Below are 17,038 nucleotides of genomic sequence, written 5' to 3'. Positions count from 1 at the left end.
CAACCACCAAATTAAGACTTTCCATTTGAAATCATGTGTGATGCAAGTGATTTCAGTGTGAGAGCCGTCATTAGACAAAGAATTGAAAAGGAGCCACACAATTTATCTAGCCTCAAAAACTTTAGATGTTGTAGAAAGCAACTATTTGTACTACTAAAAAGAATTAGTTTTATTTTATTTTTAACTAGTTTTTAACCCTACTTAAAATCAAAGTAATTTTACATGAAAATTGGATTCAATATCATAAACTTTATTCGAGATAAAATATTAATTTTGAAAAGGAAAATGTAAAATAGAAGATTGACATAATGATTATTTTGCCTTCCAATTTTGTAAAAATAATCATTTTAATTCTATATTTAAATTTTTAATATTTAAATTTTTATTTTTTGCTAAATAACCCGAACATAGATAAGAATTTAACGCTACTAACCTACACTAAATATTATTTTGTTCGGGTTGTTTGTTAATGTAATAGACCTAACAATTGACAATTCCAAGCTATTTATTTCCTTAATAGTGTGTACTTGGATCATATCAATAGCTTTCACAGTTTTCAAATCATTTTAAATTCAAATAATGTACTTTTTTGAGTTCATTGTAAATTCCATTCAAAATGAGTCATTTTGTGATATATAGTCATTCAAAGTGAGTCATTTTGTATTATTTGGTAAAATCATTTCAAGTCAATCTAAATTTAGATTATTTCAAAGTTCAGATTATTTTGATTTCAAGTTATGGTTGATTTTTTATACTAAAAATAGATTGAATCATATTTAAATTCAGGTTAAGATCCGAATTAAAAGTTTAAAATGGATGGCAAACATGGGGTGGGAGAATTCACTTAAGCATGAAAACACATAACCAAAGATGCATGTGATCATGCATGTAATCGTCACTGCATATGCATGGGGAGCTCCACATTACCCACAACTCATCTTCATACACAGTATCATGCACCCATCAAAATTGCTAATCAAACTTTAAATTTATATCGCAATTGAAATATAAGAAGGGTTTATAACTGTTTGATTAGAATCACCCTAAAAGATTTTTTAAATGATAAAACAAAGTCCATCTTTGGTTATGTCCCTCTAACTTACAAAACTGTGGTACTACCGGCAGCTCAGATACGTCAATTGTTCGTTCAATCAACTTGCAGTTGCAGTCTCCCTGAAAACTGGGTTCACATTGTTACTAAAGGAGGGAAATCATTGTTATCTTTCAGTTGGAAAGGTTCTGTGATAGTCCTGCACTACAGGGTTACCAGTTTAACAAAGGGGAAAAATGAAAATTGATGAATGGCTTGAGTTTTCTATGATGCTTTACCTGTCGAACTCACTGAAGCCCTTTGGCTTTTCAATTGGAGGCACGCATAACCTGGATTCTGTCAGCACAGGTGGAGGGGAATATGTGTCCGTTGGAGATGAAGACTCATAAATGTTACCAAATTTGAGAACCGGTAAGCACTGGGAGGGATTCTTAGCCTGTGGATTCTTTGGTGCAGGAGGAATAGATTGATGGGTTATCATGGTCCTTTCGGTGGTTGGAAGATGAGGGAATTGTTCGGTCGAAAGGTCAAGATCATGACTGTCACCATTTCCACCATTGTCACCAGTGGGATCAGTTTCTTTCAGAGGGTTTTGCACCAGAACGGGATTAGAAGAGATGTTTGCTTGCATCTTTCTATAAGACAGATGGTTCTGCAAAAAAATTCAACCATCTTAATTTTTCAGTTCATGTCATCAATTAGCAAACAAGTAGATATCTCATTTGAAAACAACATACCATGTCGGGGAAAAAAGTGCCCGTTCCTCTCGACTTTGTCGTACCATATGTAGCAGCTGGTAACTGGAGAGCACTAGGATGAGAGTATGGTGGTCTTGGGATAAATACATTCGTGCCCTTACGGTAATAACTGTTGCGTTTGCACCTAACGAGCCACCGTAAGGCATCCCACGCACTGTATCTATGTGTCTGAGAAGATGATGACGACGATAAAGCGGTTGGATGGTAAGGAAGGTTCAATGCATAGTTATGATACCATTGGCTATATAGTAGTCCGTTATAGTAACTGTTATAGTCTCCACTAAGATCACAAACTTCAGATTTTCCAGTACCAAAGGCATGTACAGGAATTTGTACATCCGGCCTCTGTCCTCTCCCGTTCCTATCCAAAGTATTAACAAAGAACTTTTCGAGTGCCATACCCATGTTTTCACCCGGTAGCATCAGGATTTCGCTTAGCCTTTGGGCCCCAAAGGAAAGGGCACATCTAATTCGATGGAAACTACCTGAAAGGGAAAAACACACATGCTTAATGATTTTGGTAAAAATTCAAAACTATCAAAACCCTGTTCACTTTTTGGAAATACCTTTGCTTACGCTTCGGCCTAGGTTGTTGCTTTCTTTCAAAGGATCAATGATGTTCAAATACTTGACGGGAAAAACGTTGGGCCCAATCTCAAGTGGTTGCATTGAACCAGAATATGCTACTCTGCAATGATTCAAAAAGTCCCTACTAAGCAGAAGTTCATCTCCATCATTTTCCGGACTCTCAGCTGCAAAGATTACAGAAATGATAAGCGAACCAATTAGATTTATATGAACCAAGAATAATGCACTACTTACCCACAACTGCTGGAAGGGAAGATACCAAAACCGGACCAGTTAAACTGATGCAGTAATTTGCCCAATCAAATGTGCTATAGTAGTCCAAAAACTTATAAAGGACCTGTAAACAAATTATAGAAAGATCTCATCGTTCAAATTTTTGCAGACAATAAGGGAAAATGATAATCGGGAATAACTTACCGCTAGTGGACCAAATAAGGATGAATGAAAGACATTAATGATATATAAAATCATTGTTTCTAATGCATATGTAGAAATCAAGCCATGGTGTGCACCAAGGATCCGGCTCTCGTAATAGCACCAGGCCTTGATCAAAATAATACTGCGTTTGAAAAGATGATCTTTTCCAATTATTTGGTCAACCTGAAAAACAAACAGTTCAAAAGAAGTCATGTGTCAATTAAACTTGCCACCCTTGATATTGCTATAGGAAATAATGCATGGAGAGAGATGGAGATGGGATTGGGGATTCCTCAAAGCTGCAGCAGTAAATTTAAGCAACAGTGTGGAAAAAGGTGAAATGGGAGATTTTAGACTAAATCCAAAGATTAATTTCTATTAAATGAAAACAAACAAACAAACATAATTGTTAAAGAAACATTAATTTCTCTTAAATCCGGTAAAATCTTAAAGGATTTAGAAATGAATGAAATATAAGGGGGAAAAAAGAGGAAAAGCTAAAATTCACTTCTGTCAGTTAGTAGTGATATGGAAAACAAAAAGGATAAAACGCCACAAGCCAAACGAAGATCATCAAACTACTTAGAATTTAATGCCGGAAAATGAAACAATGTACCATTTAGAATTATACTTTTGAATCATCTTTTGCATCAAGTGAATTATATAAATTATGATTACCACATCTACAATGTTTGGAATGGAAACAGATTCTAAACATATCAATGTTGGATAGGATTAGATGATACCTTCTCCAGAAAGCAAAGTGCAGATAGACCAGCCGTTTGATTGAAAGAGATGTCCACCGGTATGTCATTCACAGTGCATTTCACTATTTTAACCTGAAATCAAATTCCAAAATAACCAAAACGAGCTCAAGATGATTTTAGGCCATATTTGATGCTTACGTACAAATACTAATATGCAATAAATACCATTTAACTGCACGGGAACAACGACAAAGATGCAGCTGAAAATTTACTATCAGCATAATAGCACAAGTAGAAGTTGGTGCCAAGTGTCCAACAGCATATGACTTATGCGGATTTATTCAATATCAGTTAAGCGCCTAGTCGTTTACTACCCTAATTTCCGTTATTTACATTACAGGAACGCCTTTTAAATTTTTACACGTGACAGAAAGTTATAAAGGGAGCTACCTTAATCGATTAGCATTGGGATGCAGATTCGATGCTATGTCCAATAAAAGCAATGTTAAGGAAAGAAACAAATCAGATGAAAAACACAATCCTTTAGATGTACTTGATGACAGCTGCCATTATCTAGTTCATACACATGAAACGATAACAAGCTGATAAATGGAATATAATACACAAGTTTTAGATCCAAGGCATGGGGTCATCTCTTACGTTAACTAGCTAACCTATGAGGAGCAATCCTACATATCTCATTCTTAAATTTCTCATACCTCTGGGCATCTTTCAAACTTGAAAGATTGAAGCAACATAAATCATGGTGGCAACTAAACAGCCATTGGACAGCAAAGAAAAATGATAAGTGCCAAATTCAAGAAAGATGCAAAGTAACAAAGTGGAAGTTAACTATATCTTTAATTGAATTACAAGGTATCAAAAAAAAAAAAAAAGAATACAATCAATCAGAAACAGTTATACCTGTGCACGAATATATTGAACATCCTGTACTAGAACCTCAGAGGTCTGCTGGTTATCTTGTAAGATACTGCAGATATATCTTGCCAAATTTTCCTCCATATTTTGATGACTAAGAGCAGTCAAATCAATATCTCCATCAGGAAGGAAGGTTTTCAACGGAACTGAGCCAAATGGGAACACCTGAAAAGTGTGTGGGACAGTAAAAGAACTGCAATGGAATGAAAAATGTAAAGGTATATAATTACTGAAACGAACTGACCTTGATCCACTCCAATGATTATTTTCTTTTGAACCTATAGAAGTTACTACAACTCATACCTTGAATCTTATCAATACCACTTGAGCTCGGTCAAGTGGCAGGAGTCAACTGCTTTAACACCCGTAAGGTATAGTGGTTATGCATTTCCTTTACCTTTTGCCATGTCTTTATTAGATTTTTATAGGAATATGCACCTTTCTTCACTTAGATCTGCACTTTTCTATTTACACCTCAAGCCATACAAGGTCATGGTGCCTTTGGAGCAACTTAAAAATTAATCAGGGCTGATAAAAAGCTTGCACATATGTGTATACCTTTAATCCAAATGTGCTTCGCGAATGATACTAAAAGGACTGCCTATTAGGTTCCAGAACTGATGCCAAATTGTGTTAAAAGTTAAAGAAACAAATAGCTATATGACTATGTCCAACCAAAAAACAATCTTGAGACACACTACAATTTTTTAAAACATTGATGCCTGTGTATATATAAGAGTTCTTAGAAGATGCTTCAGTATCAAATCCCTCAAGGCAGAACAACGATTGGATCCCAGCACTTGAATCCAAAGCTATGCAAGCTGCCTTTCTCTTACTAAAAGATGGCAGACCATAAAACATACACACTAATTAGCATTAAGAAGCTAGTAAAATCTTATTCAAAAGACTGAACAAAATAAGTCTTAGTTTATTATGCTTCTAAAAGATCACTGTGATTTTGGGTTTCACTTTTGGTTGCTTGTCAGGCTACAACTGTATGAGACAAGAAATATTTGTCAGATACTCTCTGCCTTTTAAAGTATCAAGTAAACTACTTTGATATCCATGCTCACAAGCAGAGTATATACATGCTCAGTGCTCACTGCATAAAAGAACCAGCAAAATTTACTCATAACATGGTTTCACAGCCATTGGCATCTCTATTCCTGCTAAGCATTAAAATGGGTACAACACATACCTATCAAGCAACAAAACATAGATGATAAAAAGCTTGAAGAGAAACATTAAGCATTGAAACCAAAAGATGTTCCTAAAAGGGCATTTGACAGAGCAATCTTTTATGAAGGCACCGATTTCAGAGGCTAGTTTATTATGCTTCAATGTGGAAAACTTTGGAATTGAATTTCCCTAGGTGTAACGTTCACATAAAAGTCTTCACTCCTAAAAAGGCATTTGACAAAGCAAGAACCAACAATTTCTAGAATTTGTCCAGTTATACAAGGAACACCAACACACAGAAATGAGACCATTTTACACACCCAGGGCTAAAAATATGAAGGAAAATTAAGTTTACCTCAATTCCATAGTAACCTTTGATTAGCCTCTGAAAGTAAGCAATAATATTTTGTCGATTTTGTTCAGAAACCAAAGAAGGTTGAATGATACAAAGTATCTCCTGGGTTCTTTGCTCAGACAACAGCCATAACTCAGTGTCAATTGACAATGGATGGGGATTAGATGAAGAGAAAGAAGAAGAGAAGGATAAAGAAGATGAAGGTGATGAAGGGTGCGGGAGAGGGGAAGAAGATGAAGTAGAAGACAAAGACAAAGAGGAAGAAGGTGACACACACTCTTGAAAATATTCCATTCTGAAACAAAAAAAGATCAGCTTTCTCTAAAACAACCTAGGAACATTCACCATTTCAAATGCTCCATCTACAAAATTCAGAACCAGACCAAAGAGAAAACCGACATCCACAAAACTTTGAAATTACAGAGAAAAATTGAAGGGAAAAAAAACTGATGGCATGGTGTTGAGAGAGATGATGAGACAATTAAAGGGGTTTTAAGGAAAGCCAAAGAACATAAGAATGGCAGAAGAACAAAGACAAGTTTTTCCGTTTAAATGATAAAAAAGACATCAAGAAGTGTTGACAAAGTAGAAGCATGTGCAAAGATGGCACAAAGATGAAAAGAAAAACAGCCACAGACGTAGTTGAAACATATGTTGCAAACTGGTTTTGACATCTAGTGTGTACCCCTGAAATCTTTTTGTCGTCTTCAGAATGACTCTGGTAAGCACAAATATGTTTATATAGAATCAAAATTGGGGTGTAACTGAAATTTTAAGCAAAATGTTGGGACTTGTTTGGTAACATGAAAAAATATTCGTTATTTGTATTAAAAAGAGACATAGGAGAAAAATAAGGAAATTTATCTATCCCTTGCACAATTAAAGTTGTAAATTTCATATTAAAATCATGAGTTGACATATTAAAAATTATATAAATCTTAGGTGCATTCATGATTTTTTTAAGTATTGTATTTTTTTATTAGTGTTTAATAAATTTTGCAACTTTCCAAATATATAAAAAAATTTAAAAAATTTTAAAAAATTTTAAATACACCCTTATCTGCTTGAATTTGAGTAACATATCAGTTTCTTTACTGATTAGACTAATCCTTGTGTGAGTGATTAGGGAACAGATATATATGTACCATTAGAGATATGCTTATACAAATTAGTAAAATTAATCATTAAATTCAATAGAAATGTGATAACAATCTTAGTCTATTTGTATACGCTAAAAGCCTCACCATCAATCTATATAATAATTGAAGAAATAAGAATTTCGAAAAGTCAACAATATTAGGCCCTTCCACAAAAAGAGAAATATATGGCCAAGACCCTTCAAATATGGAAATAAATAGAAAAAAATCTCCCCCCACCCCCATTAGGAAGCACCAAAAATGGGATTAGAAAAAAAAGAGAAAAATAATGTAAAGGATAAAATTAAGGGGAGGAACAAAAGGTGAATGCAACTTGCAGTATAATAGAAAGTATCAAAATAAAGCAAACACCATATGGATTTTTACCAAGTTGCTGAGTTTCTCTCAACAAAAAATGTATTCTTCGTCAAAATGTTTAACAGGTCATAATAATAGGTCAGCATATTGCCATATTAGAATAAAAACATAGCCTATATTAATTGCACGGTTAAAGTATTCTTAACCATTTCTTCATTTTTGGCCCTTAATTATAATTAAGCCAAATTACGTGGTTAAACTATAAAAGTAAATACCCTTTTTTATTACTAAATATAACCATAAAGTGCATTTATTTCAATGGAATTCTCTGGTGATAGTAACAACACTACTTGTCTTATTCTTAACCATAAAATGAAAAAAAATTGTACCACTTCGTCCACTTTCAATTTTTTTTAAAAGCCTTTTGACTTTTTTAATCTATTTTTAATTTTCCGATCGATCTAATTTTAATCATTTGAGAAATACGTTTCGTATCTAAACTTTTCTTAATCCATAACCGACAATTTCTAAGAATTTGTTTAATATACGTGTCACTTGACTTAACGTTAACGTAAATTAAAATACGAGCATGTTCAAATGATCATAATAATAAACCAAATGGGCTAAACCTAGACACAACTACCATGGTACTTTGTTCCCCTTCCAAAGGTATTAGCATAAATTGAAAAAGGGTGTTAAATAATCATATTAATTAACTAAATGGGCCAAGCCTAGACACAATTGCCACAATACTTTGTTTCCCTCTCAAATAAGGCATTAATATAAATTGAAATACTAGTGTGTTCAAATGATCATATTAGTAAATCAAATGGACTAAACCTACACACAATTGCTACAATACATTGTTGCTTTCCCAAATAAGGCATTAACGTAAATTGAAATACGAGTGTGTTCAAATAATCATATTAATAAATCAAATGGAGTAACTCTAAACACAACTTTAACACTAATTTGTTGCCCTACCAAACAAGGCATTCACCAACTACATACATGTGCATGTGTAAATACTTCTACTAATAGCATATGCTAGAATTTCGATTTTATATCACATTTTAAAAGTAACAACCATAATCAATTAAGTTAAACCCCAAATTTAAAAATTTGTTTTATTTATTTTTTGGTTCACTAAATTCCAATATTCTTACTCACAATAACCTATTAAATTAAACTCCAAATTCGAAGACTCGAATTATTTACTTTTCTGGTCCACTAAGTTTCAACAATCCTACTCACAAGAATCAACCGAGTTAAACCCAAGTTTTATTTACTTTTTTGGTCCATTAAGTTTCAAAATTCCCACTCACAAGGATCAACTAAGTTAAACCTCAAATTCAAAAGACTTGGGTTATTTACCTTTTTGGTCCATAAATTTCACTACTCACAATAAACAACTAAGTTAAACCCCATGTTTGGACCAACTTTCAAAGATTCCTACTCAAATACTCTATGAAATTTAGCTCATACCAAAAACTCAATAGGCTAACACAGTAATAATGTACTAAATCTAAGCTAATATACCAATTTCAGGAGCTAAAACAGCGAACCTTACATCTTACATTAACACAATAACAATGTAATAAATTTAACCAACACAAATGACATTATGGTGAAAGGTAAATCGGTGCACAGTAAAGCAATGAAGATTAAGGAACCTAATCATATAAGCAAAGTATGAATATCAAAATCAAAAGGACATTTTTGTTTGTGTTTTTTTATGGGTACAATAACACTAATTTGAATACAAAAACATCAAGCTATTACAAATTCGAGAGCAAATTTAAAGTATGTTACCAAATTGGTTTTCAGGGGGGAGAGAGAAGCATTTACCTCAAGGAAGTTTCCAAATTGGTTCTTTCTTTCTCTATATTGCTTTGCTTGAACACTGTTTCTGCTTTTACAGCAATGGATTCAGGCAAGAACAAGAACAATAAGAAGCACAACATCTTTGATTCTTTGCCTCAATCTAAAGCTAAAAAAGCCACATGCTTGTACAAATCTATCAATGATCAAAAACCCTAATCCTTTCTAAAAACAGAAATGGAAAAGGAACCAACACCTAACTCTCCCCCTATATTGGGAGGGATGGTGACGTGGCATTATCCTATGAGATCAAATAGTAAGAAATGTGCCATGTGTAAGTATAATAATAGTAAATCCAAAGGAAGAATTGATCAAAACTTGTCAAAGAATGTTCATCCTATTTTATTTTTTATTTAATTATTATTAAATAATTAAATTTTATTAAATTAAAAAATAAAATTAAACCAAGAGGAAGTTGATCGTCGAACAATAATTTTAAAAAAAATTCTTTTCACCTTGAAGTTTAGGCTCCCAACAAATATTTTTAGCCTTTTTTGATGTTTATTTCAAGTAAATTAAAATGTCAATATAAAAAATTTTCTAATCAACAAATAATTACCCTATTATTCCTGTAAAATATCTTATTAAATTTTTTTCCGTAAGATATTTTTCAAATTGATAAGGCTTTGTTCACATTAACACTCACTCTCATACCTGACCCGAACATCGGGTCAAAGCACCAGGATGTTACATTCTCTACTATATTCTTCATTTATCAAATATTTTCTTATAAACTTTCATAATTTTTCAATTTAGTCTTTTTTTATCGTAAAAGTTTAATATTAATTAATTAATCATATTAAATCAATTTTCTTTCCTGTTACACTTTAATCACATAAATTATCTCAATATTTTGTTTCACATATCAAATTTTTATGTATTTTCTCAAGTTTAACAATTTGGTCATTATCATCATAAAAATTCCATATTTTTCCATAATTTCACTTTTACAATACTTTATACATATTTCATCATCTCATAACACATTCATTAAACTTTTATCATAATTTCTTTATTCACATATTAAATTGTTTCACACTTAAATGTTTGTACATTTTTCAGTTTAGTCCCTATTGCCATGTAATTTATTTTTCACCATATAAGCACTTTAATAAAATAATTCATAATAATATCTTATTTCAAATAACAAATTTTCATGCATATCACTTCTCTTGTTTCAATTATAAATTTCACAAAGTTTACAAATTAATCCTTAACATCATGAAGATTCATTATTTACTATAATTTCACCTTAATATCACTTCATAATCAATTCACTACTTATCATAAATCTCAAATGTATATTTGTTTAATTGAAAACAACTTTTATGAAATATTTTCAAAAAATCTGTCAAACTATAAAAAATATTTTATACAGATCCATCCAAACACCAGAAAATATTAATTTTTTCAGAAAAGTAAGTCATTTGTCTAGAAATCATTTTCTAGAAGTCATTTTTCAATCAAATAAACAGAGTCTAATTTTCAAAACTCAATCTAATCAAAATGAGCTTAAACATTGTAATATTTAAAAATATTGTTAGTTAAAATATTAATAGATAGCGAATATAAAAATTGTTTCATTATATTTAAAATCATTAATTTTTATATGTTTCTTAAATATTTTATTTTTTGGGGGAAAAAAGTAAAATAAATAAACTAATTACATAAACTCAACCAACCCCTCCAACGAGGAGGTCTCAAACAAGCATCTATCATAAGTTTTATATTGGACCAATTTGACCAAATGATTTGTTCCCTGATTATCCTCCCTAAAAATGTGTCTAATGATCAGTTCTCTTGCTTAAATATTTTAATGGAACCCTTCAAAAGACCTCTCCTAGATATTCATAATTGTTTCAAGACAATCAAACTGAATTAATACACTATCGTAGCCCCGCTTAATTAGAAGAGACATTCCTTCTAGAATACCCCATGACTCAGTGTAAAAATAGAGCAAATTCTCCAATTATTTATTAAATCCAAGAATCCAAAGCTCCACCTAGATCTTACACTATTCCTTCTGCCATCGTGAAACCAGCTTCCTTTTGGACGGAACCGAGTACCAACTCAATTAGAAAATTTATATACTTTTTCTTTTAAACTATAATTAATATTATTATAATGTTTTTATGTAATCTTTAAATAAAAAAAATAAAAACCACATATCTAAATGTTAAACACAAATTTAATAAGATTTAATACAATTTCTCACCTATGATTATTATTAAATTTTTTAAAAAAAATTACATAATTATTTTTTCACTTACGGTTTGTATAAAGTCATCAAGTTATTTCATCATTTCATCATTCCTACTGTAGTTATTAGAGAAAAAAAATTATCAAATAAGGCGAAACTAGAGTAAAATTAATATTTATTATTTAAAAAATATTATTTCCTGATCAACAAAGTTAATATTTTTAAATTTTTTATATTTCAGTAGATAAAATCTTTTGTTCGAAATTACTCTTAGGATTGACAATAAATTAGTTTCCAAAAGTTAGACAAATCCACAAACAAAATCACATTAACAATAGAAAAGTCAAAAACAGCAATCTATGGCATCAAACCAAAATTTGGCATCATGGTTCAACTCATCCTTGAACACAAGCCGATCTTTTTTAAAGTCACAACAGTTCCAATAGAATCCATCATTACAAGCACTAAACTGAATAACTGACTAAACCAAAATAAATTTGAAAGCGAACCCTCGCAGAGCCTCGACCTTGAGATCCCAAACCTTGACATTGCTATTAAACCAAGGTCTCATTGGAGAATAGGAGAAATACAGATTGAATTATTCGGACAATGGCACTATTATTGGATAAAACCTGTTAAAAGGAAAAATGAAATTTCAGCATCAAGGTCAGAATGGTGACATTGAAAAGGAAATTTTTGACATATTAAATAACTGGTAATATGCAAACTTTGTATATGAACCATGGACGATCATCCATAGCTCAAGATGCAATGAACTTAAATCCAACCTTTAATCACACTATCAGGCCAAAGGCTATGACTTAAGCACATTGCAAGCAAAGATCTCATCTCTCAATCTTGCATATGAGCCTAAATCCTAAAATTTGCAGTTCATCTTCGATCGCATGTTTTCACAAGTTAATCAAATGATCCATGCAGAGCTATGAGCTTAAATCCTAACCTTAATCAAATTTTAGGTGTAATCTTTAGCTTCTCATTGTTTCCCTTCTGTCTTCCCTCAATAAAAGCCGATAGTCAACCTAAATATCGGAACAAAACTCAGGGGATAAGATTTCAAGACAAAGACGAACAGAAATGATTACATGTTAACTCAAACACAAAGAAAATAACAGACATGAGTTTGGCCATTGTCTTGATATTTCCTGGTATTATATAGAATGTAACAAGCACATGTGAACCTGAACCTCTGGTACACTACACAAACACACTCAAAGGAAGAGAGCATACTGACCATGAATCTTTGATAAGAACTTGGTTCTTTTTTCTTTGGTAATCTTTCTCAGTCATGTTAACCTGCATATTGAATACAATAATATGATAAACAAAATCGAAGATATATTTATTCCAAAGCATGAACATGATGACCAACAACGAACTATAATAGAACCCTAATTTCTACGGATACCATGTTGAAAATAAGAATTCTTTTTCCTTGTCCATTAACTTAAGTATTTACATGGATATATATACACAACTATGTTGAACTACTCAAGGAAATACGATCTTCACAATAAATAGAATAAATAAAATCCCAATACTTTAGCCTTAAGAAATCAGATCAGCCTTGATTAACAAGTCTGTAAATAGTCGGTCAACACTATTGACTGACCGCTGCTAAATATACACCTTCCATTCAAATTGTACAGTGGAAAAATGTAAAGAACAGATTTCAACACATGTTAGTAGCTAAATCGAAACACTGCTGAAAAACAAGGTGGTGTATGATTCATATATAGGATATTTTGCAGACAACAGTTATCAAAACGTAATATAACTAGACCAACCTTCAAACTTCTAACCATGCTGCATGCAACCAGAGAAGATGCAGCAACCTAAGAAATCAAGAAAATGTTTTCAATATGGACACAACACAAGGCTAAATTGAAAAATAATACCTTTAGTAAACCTCAATCATATTCAAAAGATAAACGGTCACTAAAAAAAAATTCAGAAAAAAAATTAGAGTGTTGGACACAGGCCTGTACCTGACATTCACACATAAATGGAATAAACACCTCTAATCGGCAAAAATTTATTAAGCTTGCAAAACATCGTAAAAGCTAAAGCAAGAGCGAGGCACTTAGACCTGGTCATAAACCTGACAAAAAACCATCACAGTTCAAATACTAATCTTATCATTATCAATGTTCAGTTCAAGCATCTCTAAACGAGCTAGAACGAAAGCTTGTTGAGAAATGGATTTGTAACCTTCATGAATTTGTCACCAGAACATACCTTAATAAAAATGGCAATATTGCTTCAAAGCAATCTTATATTCTCCCCACAGCATTCAAAATTTCAAATGAAACAGGTTTTTGTTAAAAGATGCCATGAATTTTGCGCCACAGAAGAATTTATCTAAAAAGCTCTAATGCACGTGATAGAGCAGCGAGTTCACGGTCCTCCAATCGGTGTTGAAAGTGAAACAAAATCAGCAAGAATTTTTTCACTATGACATTAACAATCCAAAGGATCGATATGCCAAACTTAGATAGAAATAGGCTTCACAATTTAAACTGTCGAGGAAGACGGCTACATTTGGTCTGCAATCTCAAAATCTCCTTTGCAAAACCTTGATTACCTGTCAACAAAAGTCCATCCAAAATCCGGTTGAAAGTTAATCTTCGAGGCATAAATCCTCTATCAACCATCTCAATCAACAGCTTCCCAGCCACCACCATATCATCAGATTTCTTCCTTACAAACATTGAACTTATCAAAATATTGTATGTATCCAAATTTGGCAAGCAATTCTCACTACTCATCTTCTCAAGCAACTCCAAACCTTTTTCAATCTCACCGGCATCACAAAAATATCGAATCACAATATTGTAAGTCTGCACATTCGGTCCACAATCATTATCCCTCATCATATCCATATATTCCATAGCCTTTTCCATTTGTTCTTTATGACACAACCCCCTGATCACCACATTAAAAGTAATCGAATTCGGCACATAACCCTTCCTCAACATCTCCTCAAAAACCGAAACCGCATTCTCTACACTGTCTTTCTTACACAAAACTTGAATCAAAGCATTGTAAGTCGCAACCGAGGGCAATACGCCTTTATCAACCATCTCATCGAAAACTTTTCGAGCCCTTTTAACCTCGCCGACAACACCAAGACCATGAACTACAGTGGTATAAGTAACAACATCGATTTCACACCTTCTCTTCTTCATTTCAAGAAAAAACTTCCAACCCTCTTCGATTTGACCAGCTCTAAAATACCCTTTTAGCATTATGTTATAACTAGTCAAATTTGGACTCAGACCCTTCTCCACCATTTCTTTTAAAGTATCAAGAGCCTTATTTGTTCTCTTAATTAAACACCAACCATTTGCAATTGTATTATAACTAACAACATCAGCTTGAAACCTTCCTCTAAGTATTTTAAAAAAGTTCCATGCTTTCTCAACACGTTTAGCTTTACATAGAACATCGAGAATTGTATTAAAAGAACGCAAATCCTGAAAACAACCATGTTGATGCATTGACAAGAAGATTTTAAGTGCTTTATCGGGTTTTCCAGCGGCGACATACCTTTCGGCGATGATGGCGAAAGTTTTGGGAGTGGGATGGAGGCGGAGAGAGCGCATACGGTGGAGGAGGGTGAAGACGGTGGCGTAGTCGCGGAGACGAGCGGCGACGTCGATGGCGTGGTCGAAGGAGGAAGCGGAGTGGACGTAGGTGGGGTGGTTTTGGAGGAGGATGTCGAAGAACTGGAGGGCTTTCGGGCCGTGGTTCCATAGATGTTTAAGGATGGTGTTTACTAAAAGTGGAGTCCAGTGGATAGTTGGGCAGATGAGAGACTTGATTAGGGACTGTCTGTTGGTGGATTTCAAAATGAGGTTGGTGAGTGCGGAGGTGGTGGCGGTAGCGGCGGTGCTCATCGTTTTATGCGGCGGGGAATTGCCGATGGCTGTTGCTAAAGCCAAATAAAGAAGAGGCTTTCAAGGAACTAGAGCCGAAGAACATTTTCTTTTAGGTTAAAATGTGTTATTAGTCCCTGTACTTATCCAGAATTTAAGATTTAGTCCCTGTACTTCAAAAATTAAAAATTCAATCTTCCTACTTTTTCAATTAAAAAACCCTAGTACAATCCTCAGTATTTTTGGTATTTTCATCAAAATCTTATCAACTTAATATATTTATTTTTTGTCAATCATATATAACGTTATACAAAGGTAATCTAATCAACATACTAAGTTGACAGATTTTAACGAAAAATACTAATAATATTAATGATGTGATTGAGTTTTTTAGATAAGAAAAGTAGGAGGGGTTAATTTTTAACTTCTCTTAGAAATCCAAATTAGAGAGTGATTACCAAAAGGGTTTAATTATGCTCTCAATCTCTGTATTTGTTAAGTAATCTATTCTTTTTCCATAAAGAGTTAATTCCATAAGATGTCCCCAAATTATAACTTTCATTCTAATTTGGTCTCTAAACTTCAAAATATTATAATTGCATATTCAAACTATCAATATTATATCATTTTAATATTCCGCGATGTGTTCTAAAAATTAAAATTTTAATAGAAAAAAACACGTTTAAATTTAACAAAATCACTTAACAATGTTGCCAATGATACTTGAACTCTTAAAATTTACAATTAGAATGGTAAATCCATGAAATTAAAAGTAACTGGACTAAATTTCAAAAATATAAATAGTAGAAGAACTGGGGGCAGAATTATACGTTTGGAGATGGTTTTTAATTTGCTTTACAAATGACATGATATAGAACAAGTTCAATTGGACTAAAAAAACCTGTCCTTAAACTCTTCTCTTTTTCTTTTTTAGTGCTGATCTGCAGTTTTCATATAAATGATAGGTATTATTGTTCCATCTGCGGCTGTAGCCCCCATTATGGAAAACTCTAAAGCAGTTTCATGGGGTGAACTTGATCAAAGGCATAATATGGCTTTCATAACATTTATTTACATCATGTGTGCATGTATGCATGTACATATTCCGTTTCTTTACTTTACATCCCCTGGTCACTGCAATGGCAAAATAATGGTGCTGAAATGGATGTTAGAAAGAAAACACCAAATTACCATTTGGATAAATCAAATTGTATGTGGTCTTTGCCCCCATACATATAGAACCATACTTGCATTTAAGAATAAAGTTTATTTATGTTGTTGCTAAAAACCAGCAGTCAGGTTATGCTGCAAGTACCCTTCCATGTCTCCAATGTAATCGAGGCAAACTTCCATGGTCATGGTCGAAGGATGCATCAGATTTCCAAGGAATTATACTAACGCTGAAAATTCCGAACCATAGATATGGGAATCTAAGGATGTAGGAGGAGAGATGCTAGAAGCTCAAATAGCTAAACATTTTTCTTATTGTGCTGAGCTCATTTATTGAGTTAAACCGAAACTCAAACAAGCTCATACTGAAGAGTCGAGAAGAAATAGCCAAGTTGCTTACCAAGTTGAGTTCAAGCAAAGCATTCAACTTTGAGTGTGGAGTC

The 17,038-nt window shown here is 32.9% G+C and overlaps 2 protein-coding genes across 14 annotated transcripts; both read right to left on the bottom strand.

Annotated features, from left to right (window-relative positions):
- Positions 1-969: 969 nt before the first annotated feature.
- LOC107962375 (protein HESO1) lies at positions 970-9,505 on the bottom strand. Of its 5 annotated transcripts, XM_041096143.1 has the most exons (10): positions 9,297-9,505; positions 5,995-6,712; positions 4,446-4,625; positions 3,561-3,653; positions 2,815-2,997; positions 2,632-2,734; positions 2,376-2,561; positions 1,789-2,294; positions 1,330-1,703; positions 970-1,250 (listed from the first exon to the last, which is right to left on the bottom strand). In XM_041096143.1, the coding sequence occupies exons 2-10, from the start codon at positions 6,286-6,288 to the stop codon at positions 1,187-1,189; spliced, it is 1,983 nt and encodes a 660-aa protein (XP_040952077.1). In that variant the 5' UTR covers positions 6,289-6,712; positions 9,297-9,505; the 3' UTR covers positions 970-1,186. The 5 variants fall into 5 exon arrangements, with proteins under 5 accessions (XP_040952077.1, XP_016754222.2, XP_016754221.2 ...); XM_016898733.2 differs by lacking the exon at positions 9,297-9,505 and having other exon boundaries at positions 970-1,255; positions 5,995-9,261; XM_016898732.2 differs by lacking the exon at positions 9,297-9,505 and having other exon boundaries at positions 5,995-9,259.
- Positions 9,506-11,830: 2,325 nt separating this feature from the next.
- On the bottom strand, positions 11,831-17,021 carry LOC107962368 (pentatricopeptide repeat-containing protein At1g74900, mitochondrial). 9 transcript variants are annotated; one of them, XM_016898716.2, is made up of 6 exons: positions 13,786-17,021; positions 13,536-13,648; positions 13,335-13,382; positions 12,782-12,843; positions 12,491-12,569; positions 11,831-12,161 (listed from the first exon to the last, which is right to left on the bottom strand). In XM_016898716.2, exon 1 carries the CDS (start codon positions 15,444-15,446, stop codon positions 14,055-14,057), a length of 1,392 nt encoding a protein of 463 aa, XP_016754205.2. In that variant the 5' UTR covers positions 15,447-17,021; the 3' UTR covers positions 11,831-12,161; positions 12,491-12,569; positions 12,782-12,843; positions 13,335-13,382; positions 13,536-13,648; positions 13,786-14,054. The 9 variants fall into 9 exon arrangements, with proteins under 9 accessions (XP_016754205.2, XP_016754208.2, XP_016754206.2 ...); XM_016898719.2 differs by lacking the exon at positions 12,491-12,569; XM_016898717.2 differs by lacking the exon at positions 13,335-13,382.
- Between the last annotated feature and the right edge of the window lie 17 nt (positions 17,022-17,038).

The sequence above is a fragment of the Gossypium hirsutum genome, chromosome D06 (genome assembly GCF_007990345.1).
Source record: "Gossypium hirsutum isolate 1008001.06 chromosome D06, Gossypium_hirsutum_v2.1, whole genome shotgun sequence".
Classification (NCBI taxonomy): Eukaryota; Viridiplantae; Streptophyta; class Magnoliopsida; order Malvales; family Malvaceae; genus Gossypium; species Gossypium hirsutum.
Note: the sequence above shows the minus strand (reverse complement) of the source record. Positions and strands in the feature narration are given on the sequence as shown.

What these genes read in the sequence shown, in the direction of transcription:
- LOC107962375 (XM_041096143.1), bottom strand. Translation starts at nt 6,288, where the DNA reads ATGGAATATTTTCAAGAGTGTGTGTCACCTTCTTCCTCTTTGTCTTTG. An exon ending in AAGGTTACTATGGAATTGAG is followed by an intron (nt 4,626 to 5,994) that starts GTAAACTTAATT and finishes CACACTTTTCAG; the next exon opens with GTGTTCCCATTTGGCTCAGT. An exon ending in AGGCCGAAGCGTAAGCAAAG is followed by an intron (nt 2,295 to 2,375) that starts GTATTTCCAAAA and finishes TTTCCCTTTCAG; the next exon opens with GTAGTTTCCATCGAATTAGA.
- LOC107962368 (XM_016898716.2), bottom strand. Translation starts at nt 15,446, where the DNA reads ATGAGCACCGCCGCTACCGCCACCACCTCCGCACTCACCAACCTCATT.